A 15301-nucleotide genomic window follows, 5' to 3' on the forward strand; every position below is an offset into this window, starting at 1 on the left:
CACAGACCCAGGTCCAAAAGACCATGTGACTGGCTCCATAAACTGAAGCGGCTTTCAAAGGGGTGTTTTGGGAACAGCAGCCTCCAAACAAGGAGACAAAACTGCTTTTGAAACAGAGGGAGCTTCTAAAAGCAGCTGAGGTTCAGCAAGTAACAGCAGGGGGGAAGGCAAAACAACAACGCAACCCAGGGAGAACACAACACCCCTGATAAAGTTGCTTTTTCTACCTAGCCAGACTGCCCACCAGATTTCATTACCGAGGTTGTAGTAGAGATACTATTGTAACAGGCTTTCAATTAATTATAAAGTATAAGAGGAAGAAGTGGTTACAAAAAGTTTAATATGAGACAAAGAGAGAGTCAGTGTAAATTTATATAAATTATTATTGTGGCTTTGTGTAACATTTAAATTTTTTTCAATAACTACCAGAATGCCCCACCTTCTAATACAAAGAGATGAGTAAAAATACAATTTAAGCAGAAGCCTGCAGCTTATATTCAGTCAGAAAACAAAAATCAATGCAGTCTGAATTACTCATGTGCTTCACTTTAACTATGATTAATGTTTCATATATAAAATCCTTTATAATTACTCTACCGAGACTTTGGAATCTAAGTTCTCCTTAGGGAAGTTCATGGAAGTTAAACAACAAATACTCTTCAGTTCATCTGCAACCCATTTTGGGGCTCACAAAAGCCCGTGCATTGTTAATACGGGATAAAGAGAGCAATCAAGAAATGTACTTAACGGTTTGCAAATTCATTTTAAATGCAAACAGCAAAAATCTGAACATGCAGTTGAAAATACTGTATTGATTTATGGAAACTGTAGTATCAGAGCTGACAGGCCTTCCAGAAACAATATAGGAGCTGTTACCAAGGGGGGGGGGGGGAGGAGCCACAACATCCTACGTAGCATAAAAGTGCTTAGATGCCAAAAATTTGGGTTTACTTTTAACACCCCATAGCACCAATGAAAGTTCATCTCCTGCCTTCCCTGATTCTATAACTGATCAAGCCCTTTCTTTATACTTACCCATGACTTAAGCCGCTTAAACAGTCAAGGCACAGGAGAAGATGTCCTTAGTGGCCTCACAACTGTGAAATACCTCTTCTGTCCCAAAACACTATTTGGGTTGGCTTCTATGTGGCCAAACACAGGACAGGAAGGGACGAGGTTTTGTTGATGGCATGTTTTGCTTCAAGCCTAATAGCTGTTTTGGGCTTATGATTTCCCGTAACTGACTCTGAAGCTTTTGGAACAGGCTACACATTAGAAATCCGAAGAGACCGGAAGAGGACTGCTAGCTACGTTGTCCAGTGGGCACCTCTGCCCTGGCACATCAGCGTGTTTTTGGTTCCTCCTTGTAATATACTATATCGTTTTCTATCAAGGAGTCAGGATTCTACACAAGGTAAAATCTTTATTCAGAGTAGGACGTCTGCTCTCTTGCTGCCCTATAGGCTCCTAGTGAATTTTTCCTGTTACGATCTCTACACAAGCAGACCCAGCTAGCAAAAGAGATCGCTTTCCTTTTGGAAGAAACCACGAAAGGCTATTCCAAAGTTCCACAGGAGCTAAACTACTTGTCAGAAGCCAATTCTTGTAACCAAATGAAAGAATTCATTGAAGGTGAACAATCATTCAGGCCTGCTAGAACAGAGCGCTACATCCCCTTCCTGGGGGGGGGGGGGAGTGCTGCTAAATCAAATGACTTCAAATGAACTGCATGCCTGCCCGGAGCTTAAAGCACTGGATCTGCAACGAGCAGCTTAGGGGGTTACATTCCCTGTGCACAAGATCAACGCAGCACTCAAGGAAAGTGAGAGTCAATACTCTTTTGAAGAAGGAGAAGAAGAGAAGCTGCCGGTTTTTGTTTACCTGATGTATAATCAACCTGTGAAAATGTCACCAGATATCATTAATATTCAAATTGCTTTTAAGAAGTGTGAAAGGCAGCTTGAATCACAAGATCGAAATTTACTAGAAATGGGATGGTGTATGCACACCACTCTTTGCATGACATTCACCTGGAACACCAGAAAACTTTGTCCTGGAATAAAACTAAAGATGCTGAGCAGCTTTCTATGGTGTCAGCAGAATATTCCATTATGGCCTTTAGGGCCACATCAGCAGTCCTCCAAGAACCAAAGCAAGTCTTTTTCAGTCCTGTTTATGTGATTTATATACCGCCCCCCTCAATAGACTGTCTCGGGGCACATGGAGATGCTGTTATAGAACTGAATTCCTTGGCACAGCACTACTTGCAAGCCTTCAGATGAAATAGTTTCTTCCATCATTGTTTGGAGAGGAAGAACAGGTTGTTATGAGCTGGATTAACACTGTGAAATGAGGACCAAGGTTTGCAACCCAAATGCACACACTGCTTCTCTCTCTCTCTAAAACAGTCCTCTTCCCACAGCTCTCCCTGGAATCATCTAGGCTGTACAAAGGGTGATCCAAATTCTGCATCATTGAGGGTGTAATGTAAATAATAAGATAAGATGACATGTCGCAGATGAAGGGGAAGTAATATTGTTTGAACAAAAGAAATGCAGAACTAAACACTTGGAACACAACTGGAATGCGTCTGGGTAAATGAGAGCGTCAGGTTCATGCACACGCGCCATCCTGATTGCCAGGCTGCTGTCTAAACCAAGGATTTGTTAAACACAGGGACTCCGCTGAATTTTGTGGCAGAAAAACAGAGTGGGGAAATGTGGCATTCTAATAGCCTCATGTGGGCAGGTAGGGGCGTGTGGGCAGGTAGGGGCTTCTTTTGAGAGTGCAAGACAAAAAGGAACTTCAGAAAAGAAGATGTTCTCAATAAGTCAGATGTTGCAGAGAGAAAGCAAATCCAAGGAAGTCAGCTCAGGTACATTCAAATATTTGCTCAATTTATGGAACTTTTTTGGGGGGGTGGGAGGAATTCTATTCTAAATCAAAATGCTTTTGAATTGAAACTTAGGTCTTCCACAGAGAAGCTTTCCAGAGACTGCTCTATCAAATCTTTCTGTAGCACACACACACACACACACACACACACACACACTAGGAGCTCTGAACTTTTCATCCTCTGTTTACCAGATAACAGGTTTCAAATACCTGTGTCCTATTTGATTTCCACATACTGGATTCTAATATAATTCAGACTACTTAAAAGAAATTTAAAACAGATGATAACAAGCTTCCAGCTTGAATAAAACAGCAAAAACTACATAGTTCACATAACCTTCTACCCAACTTAAACTATACAGTCCAGGACTCTGAGGGCAGTACAATGAAGCCTAAAGAATGCAAATAGCATTTATCACTCCACACCTCATATCACCGTATTCACCTTGCATGAATACACCATTGGAGTTTTCTTAATCTGTCTTCCCACAAAATCTTGCCGGTCTGATTACTTCAACAGCTTTTCCTGCACCTATTTGCCTTCCATTTTATGAATACAAGCTCTCCTTCTTTGCAAAGACAAACCAAAGCATACTGTTACTATATTTTACAAACTTAATTCTGTAATCACTGTATACCTCTATGCTACAACCAACATGTACTCGTCTATAAGGGGGGGGGGGAAATGGTGCAAAGGAGTGGCCATTTTCAGCTGGGATTCTGGGTGGTCTTAACTATATTTCTCATTTGACAGGCAATTTCTGCATTCTAATGAAACAGAATACAGCATACAGATAATACAATGCCTGAAATTTCAAGAGCACAAGTGTACTAAATGCTTGCAGAACCCAGCACTAAACTGGAAGCACAAAATTGTACTTGTCCATTTTCTACAACAGCCTGGATTGTGTTAGTGGATACAAGTTCAACTATGCGCTGAATCACTGTCTGACAAACAGTAGTGGCGCTTTTCAAATTGCACGGTTTGAAGGCATCAGATGCACTTCTCGATCCTGTCTAAGGAAACAGGAACTCAAAACTATCCACCTTAGCAACTGCCTTGGACCGTTTATGCACTGGAGGTTTCATGCCAGGCTGTAGGCTGGAGTTTTAGTCGTGGCAGGTTGGCCTACCTCTTCCTGCACCCACACAGAGGAGCATTTGGCCTGGTGCGCCTCATCCACCCTCGATTTGCACTCCTGTATGGGAGCTGGGGCAGTGAAGTTCCCAGTGCGTAAATGGTCTTGTCAGGCCCCAATTCTATCACATACCTGTACAACACTAATATTCAATGATCAGCATATTTTAATACCTCACTTCAAGGTCCCCTCACTTTTAAGCGTGATTAGCAACTGCACAGTTTCCATGTAATATCACAGGACAATTCTAGTGAGTGTTGGCCCAAATTCATTTTTCTCCTCTAAGAGACTGAACGGAGCATTAAAAACTATCAATCTAAGCATGGAACCATGAAAAACATTCACAAGTGCCAAAATCTGCCTGCAAGAGGCTTCACAATGAAACTGTAAAAATATTTTAAAATGTGGGATACAGCAGATGAAAACCCACAAGCCTGCAGAATACATTTCCTATGAAAGCCAGGCAAAGGGGATCCCTAAAATGAGACTCTGGACTGAAGCAGTAATCCTTCCCTTTCCACCAAGTCCTAGTAACATAACACTAAGTTTCTATGATACCAACCAGAAAACATCTTGCCTTGACTCCACAAGGTCTCTTTTACTTATCAGAGAACCAGCATGCAGATAAGTGAAAGAATGTGAAAAAGAACAGTCAAGTTTCTGCAAACCTATCCTGTAATCTGATGTGAATGTTTTGGGGCTCTCAAAGAGCAATTAAGAGCTAGACTTGCTGACAATGACCTCTTCTTTACTAGGGGTGGGATCCAAAGATCCACTTGAATGCCCCTGCCCCCCCCCCCATTCCTGGCATTTTGAAAAGCTGCTCTAAAGGCCAAGGGACCCTCCGGAGCAGTGTGGAAAACGGTACGGGGACATGAATTGAGAAATCTGTATTCTCCTGTACATGAGAAGGATTTCACTCACATATGCAATGCCCTGGATCCAAGCCAAGGCAACCATAAACAAGGCAACACGCTATTGTGTATAATAGTAGAAAGTGTCAACAGACTGCAGCTAACTTGTGGCTACTCTGTTGGGTTTTCAAGGCAAGGAACGAGCAGAGCATTGCCCACCTCCGCATCACCACCTGGAACTTCCGTGGTTTCCCATCCAAATATTAACCAGTGCTGACCCTACTTAGCTCCTGTGAGTTGACAGGATTGGACTGGACTGGGCCGTCCAGGTCAGGACATCACCTGGCTCTTTACCAGGAGGAGCAATGACTATGGCAGAAATTCTACTCCACATCCGAGTTTCCCTCATCGAATTATGCCACAAGCGATACTTCAACATTACAGTGACTACTGACCTTTTGCTGTAGACAATAGATGAGAGACAAGGTGTGGGGGAATAAAAAAACAGGAGAAGGAAGTGTAACAAGATTTTTACAACTTTTGGTTTGGTCAGATCCAGCTAGAAGCATACGAAGCAAGGTGATCAAGATCCATTTGATCAGCAGTTCAAAACAGACAACCAAAAACAAAACAAAACAAAACAAACCTAATCAGAAAGGTGAAGTGCCAGAAATAAACAATTCCCAATATTTCCACAATCCTGGAATCCTTCCATCTTAGCAGCAACAGAGGTGAACTTCCGATTCCAGAACCGAACAGGGAGTACCACACTTGGCAAGAATGAAAAATGAGTTGACTGAATTTATGAGCCCTTTAAGCAATACCAAAATTTCATTTAAAATATTTTAGGGTGTTTTATAGCCTTAAATATGGCAACATTCCCACAGTCGGAAAAAGAACGACTGCATTTTCTACCCCTGTATCAGCCTCTGACCTGACTCAGAGCCGCTGTGGTGTAGTGGTTAAGAGCGGCAGCCTCTAATCTAGAGAACAGTTTGATTCCCCGCTCCTCCGCATGCAGCCAGCAGGATGACCTTGGGCCAGTCACCATTCTCTCAGAACTCTCTCAGCCTCACCTGCTCCGTTTCCACAATGACTGTGCTCAGGAATAATAACTATAGTTACTTAAAGAAGCATTTTTAAAAATGCTCCAAGCTTTATGATTAATAAATTGTGAAGAGCTCTATCCTTTTTCACTGCAGCAAATTAAGAGCCAAAGTGTTCTCTCCAACAGCATCCCACCTGGGCATAAAACCCAAAAGATTAGTTGGATGGTTACCAGGTGAAATAGAAAACACAACTCACAGCACAACAGCTTTCAAGTTTTAATAGTAGCAAAGTCAGGTGAATTGTCAAGAAAGTTACCCAAAATATTAGAAACTATAATCCAATGTAATTTTGTTCTGTTTATATAGGCTAGTTTTTAGTGTTTTACTGGGTGAATGAATTAATCAATATTAGGAAGTGGAAGCACTACTATTCTCAGATCTTGTTTCCATTTACACAACTTAATACGGCAATTAAGATGCCAAATTTTTAAAGCAGTGCAGCAGTCCCTCCGTTTGATATGGAACCTTCACAAAACACACAATGAAATTTTAACTACAAAGTTCAATGAAGTTAAGCCCTATAAAATCAGTTATGGAAGTAACTACCATAAAGGGCAACAGTTTCAGTTGCTTAAATTAAAAAAAAAAAATTAAAGTGTCTGAAAGATAATCCCCCCAAAAAACTACACCCCTCATTCATCTAACAATTAGCATCCCTACCTATTTATCCAGCAATCAGTAATTACATGTTCCTCTGATCCACCCCAATAATTGTGTATCGTCTTTAACGTGCAGCTTGCAGGCGCAAAAACTCCTATGGCCTTAATTTAGTGCAGACAACAATGACTCATGTGACTGGAAGGTAAAATGGGACCATCCTTCTGAAGGCTTCCCAATTCAAGGGAAATGGTCAGGCATATGATGCATCCAAAATGGACAGGCACCAGCTAAACATTTTATGGTCTGACTCTGGTCACTCCCAGTTGAGGACAAACAAAAGTATTTGCAGGAACTCAATTAACCCATCAAGCCGGCCAGTAACTCTCCCTCTTGTCCAATGCAAGAACTACCGGAAGAGAGACCAGTGAAGTGGCCCGGGGAATCTCCCACCCCTTTGAAATGTGCCCACAGGTTAGGCCTGGGGCCTGCTGCCAGGACTGCCTGCACTGCTTCTGCTTGCTGGGAGCAAAGGAAGCTTTTCAAAGCCTGCCAGGCCGATTTGCTTTGGGAGCGCCAAGGAGAGGAGAAATCACCTCTCCTCTAGTCCTTTTCTTACCCAAATAAGCAAACACTGCTGGCTGGAGAGTAACTGACAAGCGCCAAGATTATGCCAGGCTGGCATTGACTTCTCAGCCTCATTTGCTTTTGCTGTGAAAGAGAGAACAAAAGAAGCTACTCATTCCCATTTGATCCCAGCTGGCAGGAAGGAAATTATGAAGGTCAAAGTTAGAGGGCAAAGGACCGGGAAGGCCAAAACACCAGAGTCCCAGGATATCCGAGGAGAGCTGAAGGGGCTCAAGGCATAAGGCAAATGCCTTAGCAGGGAACATCTAACATGCCAGCCTTCTTCTTAACCACAACATCCTGGTTGCTCAGAAATATGTACCTGATCTTGCTCTACCTTACTTGCCCATGAGCTAGACCCCTCCCATTTTGTTTACCTGTGTCAACTCTTAACTTTTATAGTCTACCAGCCAGGAGAGCTGCCCTTTCTCTTGCATGAGCCTTCTTCTTGGTTGCTTCCACCGTATCATGACTACAATTACCTTAGATTCAAATAGGTAGCCGTGTTGAAGTAGCACAATAAAATTAGAGTCCAGCAGCAACTTCCCTGTCACGTAAGGAGATCATAGTCTGACATAGAGTGCTTGCACTCGAAAGCTCATGCCCTGAATACATCTTTGTTGGTCTTAAAGGTGCTCCTGGACTCTGATTTTATTGTACAATTACCTTAACATTCTTCTTAGAGCCCAACCCTTTTGAAGGACGCCATGCTTCCCTCTGCCATGCTTTTCTGAAAGGTTCCTGTCAAATTATACCAAGTCAGACCCCTGGCCCATCAATGCCTCTGGGATCTCAGTAAAAAGCCCAGCACATCACCAATTCCTTTAAACTGGGGGTGCAAAGCAGATGTCCTGCCACTGAATCCCTGCTCCTTTACAGGTAGCACCTTTTTCTGAAGAAGCGAACAGTTATCATCTTTTGAAGGGACAGCCTTGCTTAATTTATTTCTAGCGAATTAGCATAGATCTTGGGTCCCTGTGGGAAATGCCACTCATTTTGAAAGGGACCTATTTTTTTTTTCTTGAGGAAACCATGCCTGGACACCATCCTTCTGCTTACTCTCCTAGATATATGGCTCCATTCCCCAAGACGGGCAGAGCTGAAACGTCTCCATATTTAAGAAAACAAAACAATCAACCTTCTTCTCGGGGTCATGTGCTTGTCTAGGAAAGCATCATCTTCCTCCATGACAAGGTAGGCAGATGCCTCCTGCTTTCAGTGGGGTGCTTTTCAATTAATGCCACCGCTTTGGACATCTGTGACAAAGCAGGGGTGTTTACTCTGAGGCTACATTTGCAACGACCATCAATGAAAAGAGCCACATGACTACTATTGTATACCCTATGCACCCCATATCACTTGCATCCCTAGCAAATGCACACAATAATATTTAATATTAGCAGTTATGACATACCTATAGGCATTTAAATGACCGCATTATTTCTGCGCATGAAGGGTGGTTTCTATCTAGCACTTAACCAGCCCTTGTGTAGTTGGCTCCCTCTCTGCCCTCTCCTTCATATGAGGTGCAGCAGCTTAGGCAAGAAAATGCTGGTTGTAGGTAAGATCCCCCCCCCCCATGGTCATGCTCTTTTTGTGAGTGGCTGCCACAGTGGTGGATGCCCTGTTATCTGCAGCCAGCTTAGTCCTCTCCTGGCAGATCCTGAGAGAGGAGTGCAGACGGATGTGGTTACAGGAAAGATGAGTGCTTTACTTCCACCCCTGCCATGATGCCTGCAGCACAGGGACAATTGGAGTTTAGTTGTGCCACAGCAGCTGCAGCTCCAAGGCAGGAACCACCTGCTAACCACAAGCCCTACCAAGCAATGGCCTTGCTTCTTTTCCGATGGTGAACAGTGCTAAGGAGAACCAACAGTGGAAAGTCAAAGAGCCACATGTGACTCCCAAGACAGGGTATGACTGATAAAGCTCAATGGAGTGGAACCCTTTTCAGCTGTGCACAGTTGAACCATCTTCCCCTTCTGCCACCCTTTGTTCATGAAGGCAGGTCTCTTCTTGCCCCTCTCTTTGCAAGGAGTTCTTCATTCACACCTGCAATCCAGATATCACTTCCTTCATTTCTTCCCCTCCTTTCTCCTCAAAGGAGACCCAAGGTGGCTTACATAATTCTACTCTCCTCCATTTCACCCTTACACCACCTTGTAAGGGTAGGGCTGACCCAAGGTCACCCAGAATGCTGTCATGGCAGAGTGGGGATTTGAATCTGGTCCTCTCAGATCCTAGTGAAAACACTCTAACCAAGACACCACACTGAACTCCTTCTCAAAGGTGAAGCCTGCCTTTAGGAAGCCCCTTCCCAGATCCTGCTGCCTTGCAGAGAGAGAAGAAACAACCCCTATATGCCTTCCTGCATATGCAGGCTTCAAGGGTTACCTTTTTTCTCGGAGGAACCCCCCCCCTTCTTTTTCCCCCTGGGATGACCTTCACAGAAGAAGGCCCCACCCCCTCCCCTTGACTTTGAGGAGGAGCATGTGGAGATCTCCTTTTCCTTCCAGCCTTAAGCAAATAATCTCCTTTCCTCGAGGCTCGCCCCACTCCTGGAACCTTTGTCTTGTGCACACACCTTTTCTTTGTACATGCATTTGGTCCTTCTCATGTTAGGGGTACAGCTGAACACGTGATTTATACCCCACATTTATTTGTATAGGTCCCCAATTCATTTTTTTTAAAGCAAACATGGGTCACAAGACAATGTACATATTGTCAGTATTGTACATAAAGAGCTCCTGTTCTCTCTTCTAAGAGGAAGAAACAGAAATACAGCCCCGTTATACATGTCACCATTAACACAGAGACATCCCGCACATAAACCTGTTCGCAGAACAGAGCTGATGTGCAGTCGCTTGAAACATAAAATCAGAGATTGGCACCTTTGTAAGTGTGGGGTTTTAAAGCACACATTCAACCACTGAGTATAACACAGAAAATAATCAACCGACCTACAAAGAAAGACCACGGTCCTGTACCCCAAGTTATGGCGACCAGAAGCACATCCTGCATTTGCACGTGTGCATAACCCATTTGTAACCACACCTGTCCGCTTGAAAAAATAAAAGCAGGGACAGGTACCTGGGATTAAAACCCACTTGCAACCCCAACACATGCCGAACACCACCTAAGAACTACTGAACAAGGACACAAAAGAAGAATCATGTGCAAGACTGTCCACGGACTGTATATGCATTCTCAACGCAACAGGGGTGCCAGGTCCCAGACCGGTGGCTGATGGGGGTTAGGGTTGCCAATTCCAGGCCGGGAGATTTGGGGATCCAACCTGATGAGGGCAGAGAGCTCGGCGGCGGCGGTGCTGGGGGCGCCATGCCACGGAATCCAGCTTCCAAAGCATCCATTCCCGCCAGGGAAGCGGATCTCTCTCGTCTGGGGATTCCCCAGGTGCCACCGGGAGGCTGGCATCCCTTCCATGTGGGAGGAAAGGTCGCCAGTCTCTCCTTGGCTTTCTCGGGCGTGGGAAGCAAGAGCCCCCTCTCCCTACCCCCAGTCTCCCCTCTGCTTGGGGGTCCACCCCCCCTTCTACCCGAGGCCGGGGCTGGCGGGTACTGGGCAGGGGCAGGGCTGTCAGGCCAGACCCCGGCTGGAGATTTGGGGGTGGGGGACGCCAGCGCCGCCGGGAGGTTGGCACCCCAGGGGAGGGGGCGTGCGCCGCGCCGTGCCCTCCCCCTCCCCCCCCCCGCGGCGGCCGGAGGGGCTGACCTCGCTGCGCGTGATGCGGTGCCGGCCCAGCTTGACCACGGCGAAGTTGCCCTTGCCCAGCGTGCCCTCGATCTCGTAGAAGCCGACGCGGACGGGGCCCGGCCCTCCGCGCGACGACGAGGGCGGCGGCGGCGGCAGGAGCGCCGCGGGGGGAAGCCGCCGGGGCTCGGCCATCACCATGCTGCCCGGGCGGCCCCCTCCGGTCCCGGCGCCGCCGCTCTGCCCTCCGGAGCCGCCGACGACGACGGAGCCCGCGAGCGCGCCGCCCAACCGCCCGCCCGCCCAACCGACCGCCGCGCTCGGCCCCTCGGCCACGCCCCCAAGGGCGCGTCACCGCGCGCGTCAGCCCGGGAGGGGAGCGTCGCCGCGGCAACCGCACCCGAGCGCTCCAACGGCCGCCGCCCGCCCGTCCCCTCCCCCCTCGCCCTTGGGGGGGGCGGTTCCCGCCAAAAGCCTCCGCACTTGCGGGCGCCTGGATCGCCTTGCCCTGGCTGTCAGGAGCCCGCCCCCTCCCCCGTTGTCCTCCCCAAACCAGGGGTCGGGCTCTGTCTGAGGGAGAGTGGCCGCCCTCCAGAGCTCCCGCCTTGAGGAAAGCTGGGGGGTCTTCAAGGTGCTCTTGCTGCATTCCTGCAGACCTGGCTGTGGAGGCTCCCTAGGGCAGGGATGGCCAAACTGGCTCTCCACATGCCCATGGACTACAATGACCATGAGCCCCTGCTGGCCTAGAGGCTCTCTGGACCACTCCGCAGATTGCCCTGACAGCCTTGAACAGTTGCTCTCGAAGGCTTTCAAGTCTAAAGCTCAAGAAACAGAGAAAACGAAGGGCATAGCCAGGGCAGGTCAAGCCCACGCCCCCCCCCCCCCCCCGTGAAGCTGCCTGATCCCAGAGCGGGCCCTTGGTCCGAGTATTGTCTGCTCATACAGCTCTCCGTGAATCCCAGGCAAAAGTCTCTCACCTCACCTAATGCCTGGAACTGTCAACTGGAGAGGATGCCAGGGATTGAACCGGGGACCTTCTGCATGCCAAGGCGTAATGAATAGCAATGTCTACTAGGAAAAGTAGATTGGCTTTAAATGGAACTAGGAACAGGTCAATAGTTGTAGCAAGATTTGGTGCGTCGTCAAGCTAAATTGCAGCGTACGAGAAAGGGGAGTTTAGGAGGAAGGCTAAAGTCACTTTAAGCCGCAGGTGACATATAGCAATGCAACAAGGGACTTTCAAGACAAAGGAGAATCCGAGATGGTTCCCCATCGCCTTCCTCTGCAGTTTTCCTTGGTGGTCTTCAGTCCAAGTCTTGAGTCTCCTTAGCTTCTGAGATATTTTCCTTGGTGGTCTTCAGTCCAAGTCTTGAGCCTCCTTAGCTTCTGAGATATAACAAGATCAGGCTATATCTTGCAGCCTTCCCTCCCTGCTAGGGTAGTTTAGTGAATCCCCAAACCAGAATCCTAATATAAAACAAATAGCATGGAAATTGCAACCTTGGGAAATGCATTCTGGCTCGACACTCCATTTACAGTGGGGTCAGGGTGCTCTGTAAAGGGAAAGCGGGGGGGGGGGGGTCGAGTCGTCATTTGTCTATGACACACTGACATCTGTAGCTCTTGGGATGCCTGTGAAATAGGCTAAAGGAGATGGTTGCCCCACAAAGAAAACCAGTTTCTAAAATGTCACAAAATGCCTACCTTCTTGATTTGTAATGCCTGAAACAATTAGTTCCTGGCAGTCATTTTGGACTCAGAATTTACTTGGATGATTGCAAAACTGTTCCCAATTATCAGGCAAAACTACGCCAGAGGTGGTTTCGAAGGGATTAAGACAGTCTGGGCATGGGGAACAAGATATTGCATAATAGGGATTTTAAAGAAAAATAATAAATTAAAAAAAAAAGAACCTTGGCATATTAAACGTGTCATTTCTACCAACTTAAAAAAAACCTGAAATAGTGACTGAGGTATCATATTTTGCTTAAAAAAATAACAATAAAAGCACACCACAGATTCTTCATAATGTTAATTTACCAACACAGAAATTAAGGTTAGCAGTAGCCAGCTTCAGAGGATGTTTTAGCAGTTCGGGTCTTAAAAAAATGGGATAGAGAAGAACGAAGAAGAGAAAGTTGGCTTATGTATCCTGCGTTTCTCTACCCAAATGAGTCTCAAGGTGGCTTACAATTGCCTTTCCCTTCCTCTCCCCAAAACAGGCATTTTGTCAGGTAAGTGAGGCTGAGAGAGCTCTGAGAGAACTGACTGGTCCAAGCTCACCCAACTGGCTTCGTGTGGAGGAGGAGTGGGAGATCAAACTCGGCTCTTCAGATACGAGTTCACCGCTCCTAACCACCATACCATGCTGGTTCTCAGCGTCCTACAGTTCTTCTTTTTCCAGGGAGAAAGCCAGCATGGTCCTGTGGATAAGCTGGATATGACTTGGGCAGTGTTGCTCAGCATGCTTAGGAGTCAGCTTGGTGTAGTTGTTAAGAGCAGCAGCTTCTCATCTGGAGAGCTGGGTTTGATTCCCTGCTCTTCCACATGCCGCCAGCTAGTTGACCTTGGGTTAGTCACAATCCTGTTAGAGCAGTTTCTCTCAGCCCCACCTACCTCACAAAGTGTCTGTTGTGGGGAGAGAAAGGGAAGGCAATTGTAAGCCACTTTGGAACTCCTTTGGGTCATGAAAAGCGGGGATCCATACCACAACCTTGATGGCCCAACCTAGCCAAACCTCATCAGATCTCAGAAGCAAACCATGGCTAGAACTTGGATGAGAAACCACCAAAGAAATTCAGGGTTGTTATACAGAGGCAGGCAAGGGCAAACCACCTCTGAACATTTCTTACTTTGGAAACCCTGAATGCTTAAAAAAAACAACAACAGGTTTTGCTCTTTCCAAATATCATAGCTTTCCTTTGTTCCGCTTTTACCTCTGCTTGCCTTTAAAATCCTGGTTGTTACATCTCAAGATGGAGAGGCAATAATTCATTTACATGCATTAATTTATTTACATATTTGCATATATCGCCCCCAGATGTAGACCCAAAAGAAAAGCAAAATAAGCCAGCAGGCTGTGTAGTCACCCGCCTTTTAATAAGACTCACATAGTTCAAATTAATGTGAGGGTGACTAAGTCCTGGCCAGCGGCTGATGGTGTGTTGCAAGTGTCCTGGGAACAACCTGATGGTGGGCAGGCAGTAACATACACGTTGGATGTCTGCCATGCAGGAGGCTTAATTCAAGTTGACAACAACCTCCACCCTCTCAGCCAGTCTTGGCCTGAACAAGTTGGTGTCAAAGGGAACCTCTGCCATCTAGAACTCCTGCTAAAGGACTGGTTTGAGGCAGACTACTAAAATAGTAGAACTCAAGGGTATCCAATTAAGCTGATTGGGAATTGTTTCAGGACAGACAAAAGGAAATACTTCTTTACACAATGAGTGATTAAAATGTGGAATTTGTTGCTAGAGGATGCAGAGATGTCCACAGGCTTTAAATGGAGATTAGATATATTTAAATGGAGATTAGATGGCTTTAAAAGGAGATTAGATATATTCACAAAGGATGGGTCTATCAGTGGTTACTAGCCATGGGAAGTCAGTCAGACTCTGAATCCTAGGACCAGGAGGCAACACTGGGGAGCTCTCTGGCCTGTTTTTGGCCCTCCAGAGAAACTGGGTGGCTACTGGGGGAGAGGGGATGCTGGACTATATAGACCATTGGTCTGACTCAGCAGGGCTCTTCTGATGTTTGTCATTAGAGCATCATGAAGATTAGGTGCTAAAATGGATAGGATCCATAGTAATCATTCATGCTCCACCCTTTTTCATACTGACAGCTTGGGTACTCTTAGCTGTGGCAATGTTGGGCTATGCAGTTGGCCAGAATTTATGGCTTCTCTTGTTCAAGATACTCCAGTTGCCACCTGGATGATGTTTTCTATCCTCAGAAGACTAAGCTTCTCAGCCTGTCCCCTGCTGAAAATCATCTGGCTTGCCTTGGCTGCAGGCCTTGGCTCTCTGTGCCCCTGTTCATGGGCTCCGATCTGACAACCCCAGGTGTTCAGGTGTATCTCCTGATGGATCACAACACTGTTCCTTGCCTATAGCCTTCCACCGTGGGCTGCTGCTAAAATGTCTACAATTGGGATTCGATGGTCTCCTTAGCATCAAAACCCAAGACCTAGGGCACAAACAGGTGATGCAGATCACATCTGAATCTCCTAAATGATATCTTTTCAATATATCCTACGGTTATGTGGAAATCTCTGGCATTTGATGCATGTGATGAGCCCAGGGTAACGGCCACAAAATTCTGCACCTAATCCAGTCTCTAAAAGACATGGTGACTATGTATGTGTGTT

General features: G+C 46.3%; 1 protein-coding gene across 1 annotated transcript in view; it reads right to left on the bottom strand.

Moving 5' to 3' along the window:
- SIK2 (salt inducible kinase 2) overlaps nucleotides 1-11243 on the bottom strand; it is a 62441-nt gene extending 51198 nt beyond the window's left edge. Inside the window, exon 1 of the mRNA XM_077304861.1 lies at nucleotides 10954-11243. Coding sequence (XP_077160976.1) covers nucleotides 10954-11133 — 180 coding nt within the window. The 5' untranslated portion in view covers nucleotides 11134-11243. The remainder of the gene's footprint in view (nucleotides 1-10953) is intronic.
- Nucleotides 11244-15301: the final 4058 nt, after the last annotated feature.

Source organism: Paroedura picta, chromosome 12 (assembly GCF_049243985.1).
Source record: "Paroedura picta isolate Pp20150507F chromosome 12, Ppicta_v3.0, whole genome shotgun sequence".
In the NCBI taxonomy this organism is placed as follows: Eukaryota; Metazoa; Chordata; class Lepidosauria; order Squamata; family Gekkonidae; genus Paroedura; species Paroedura picta.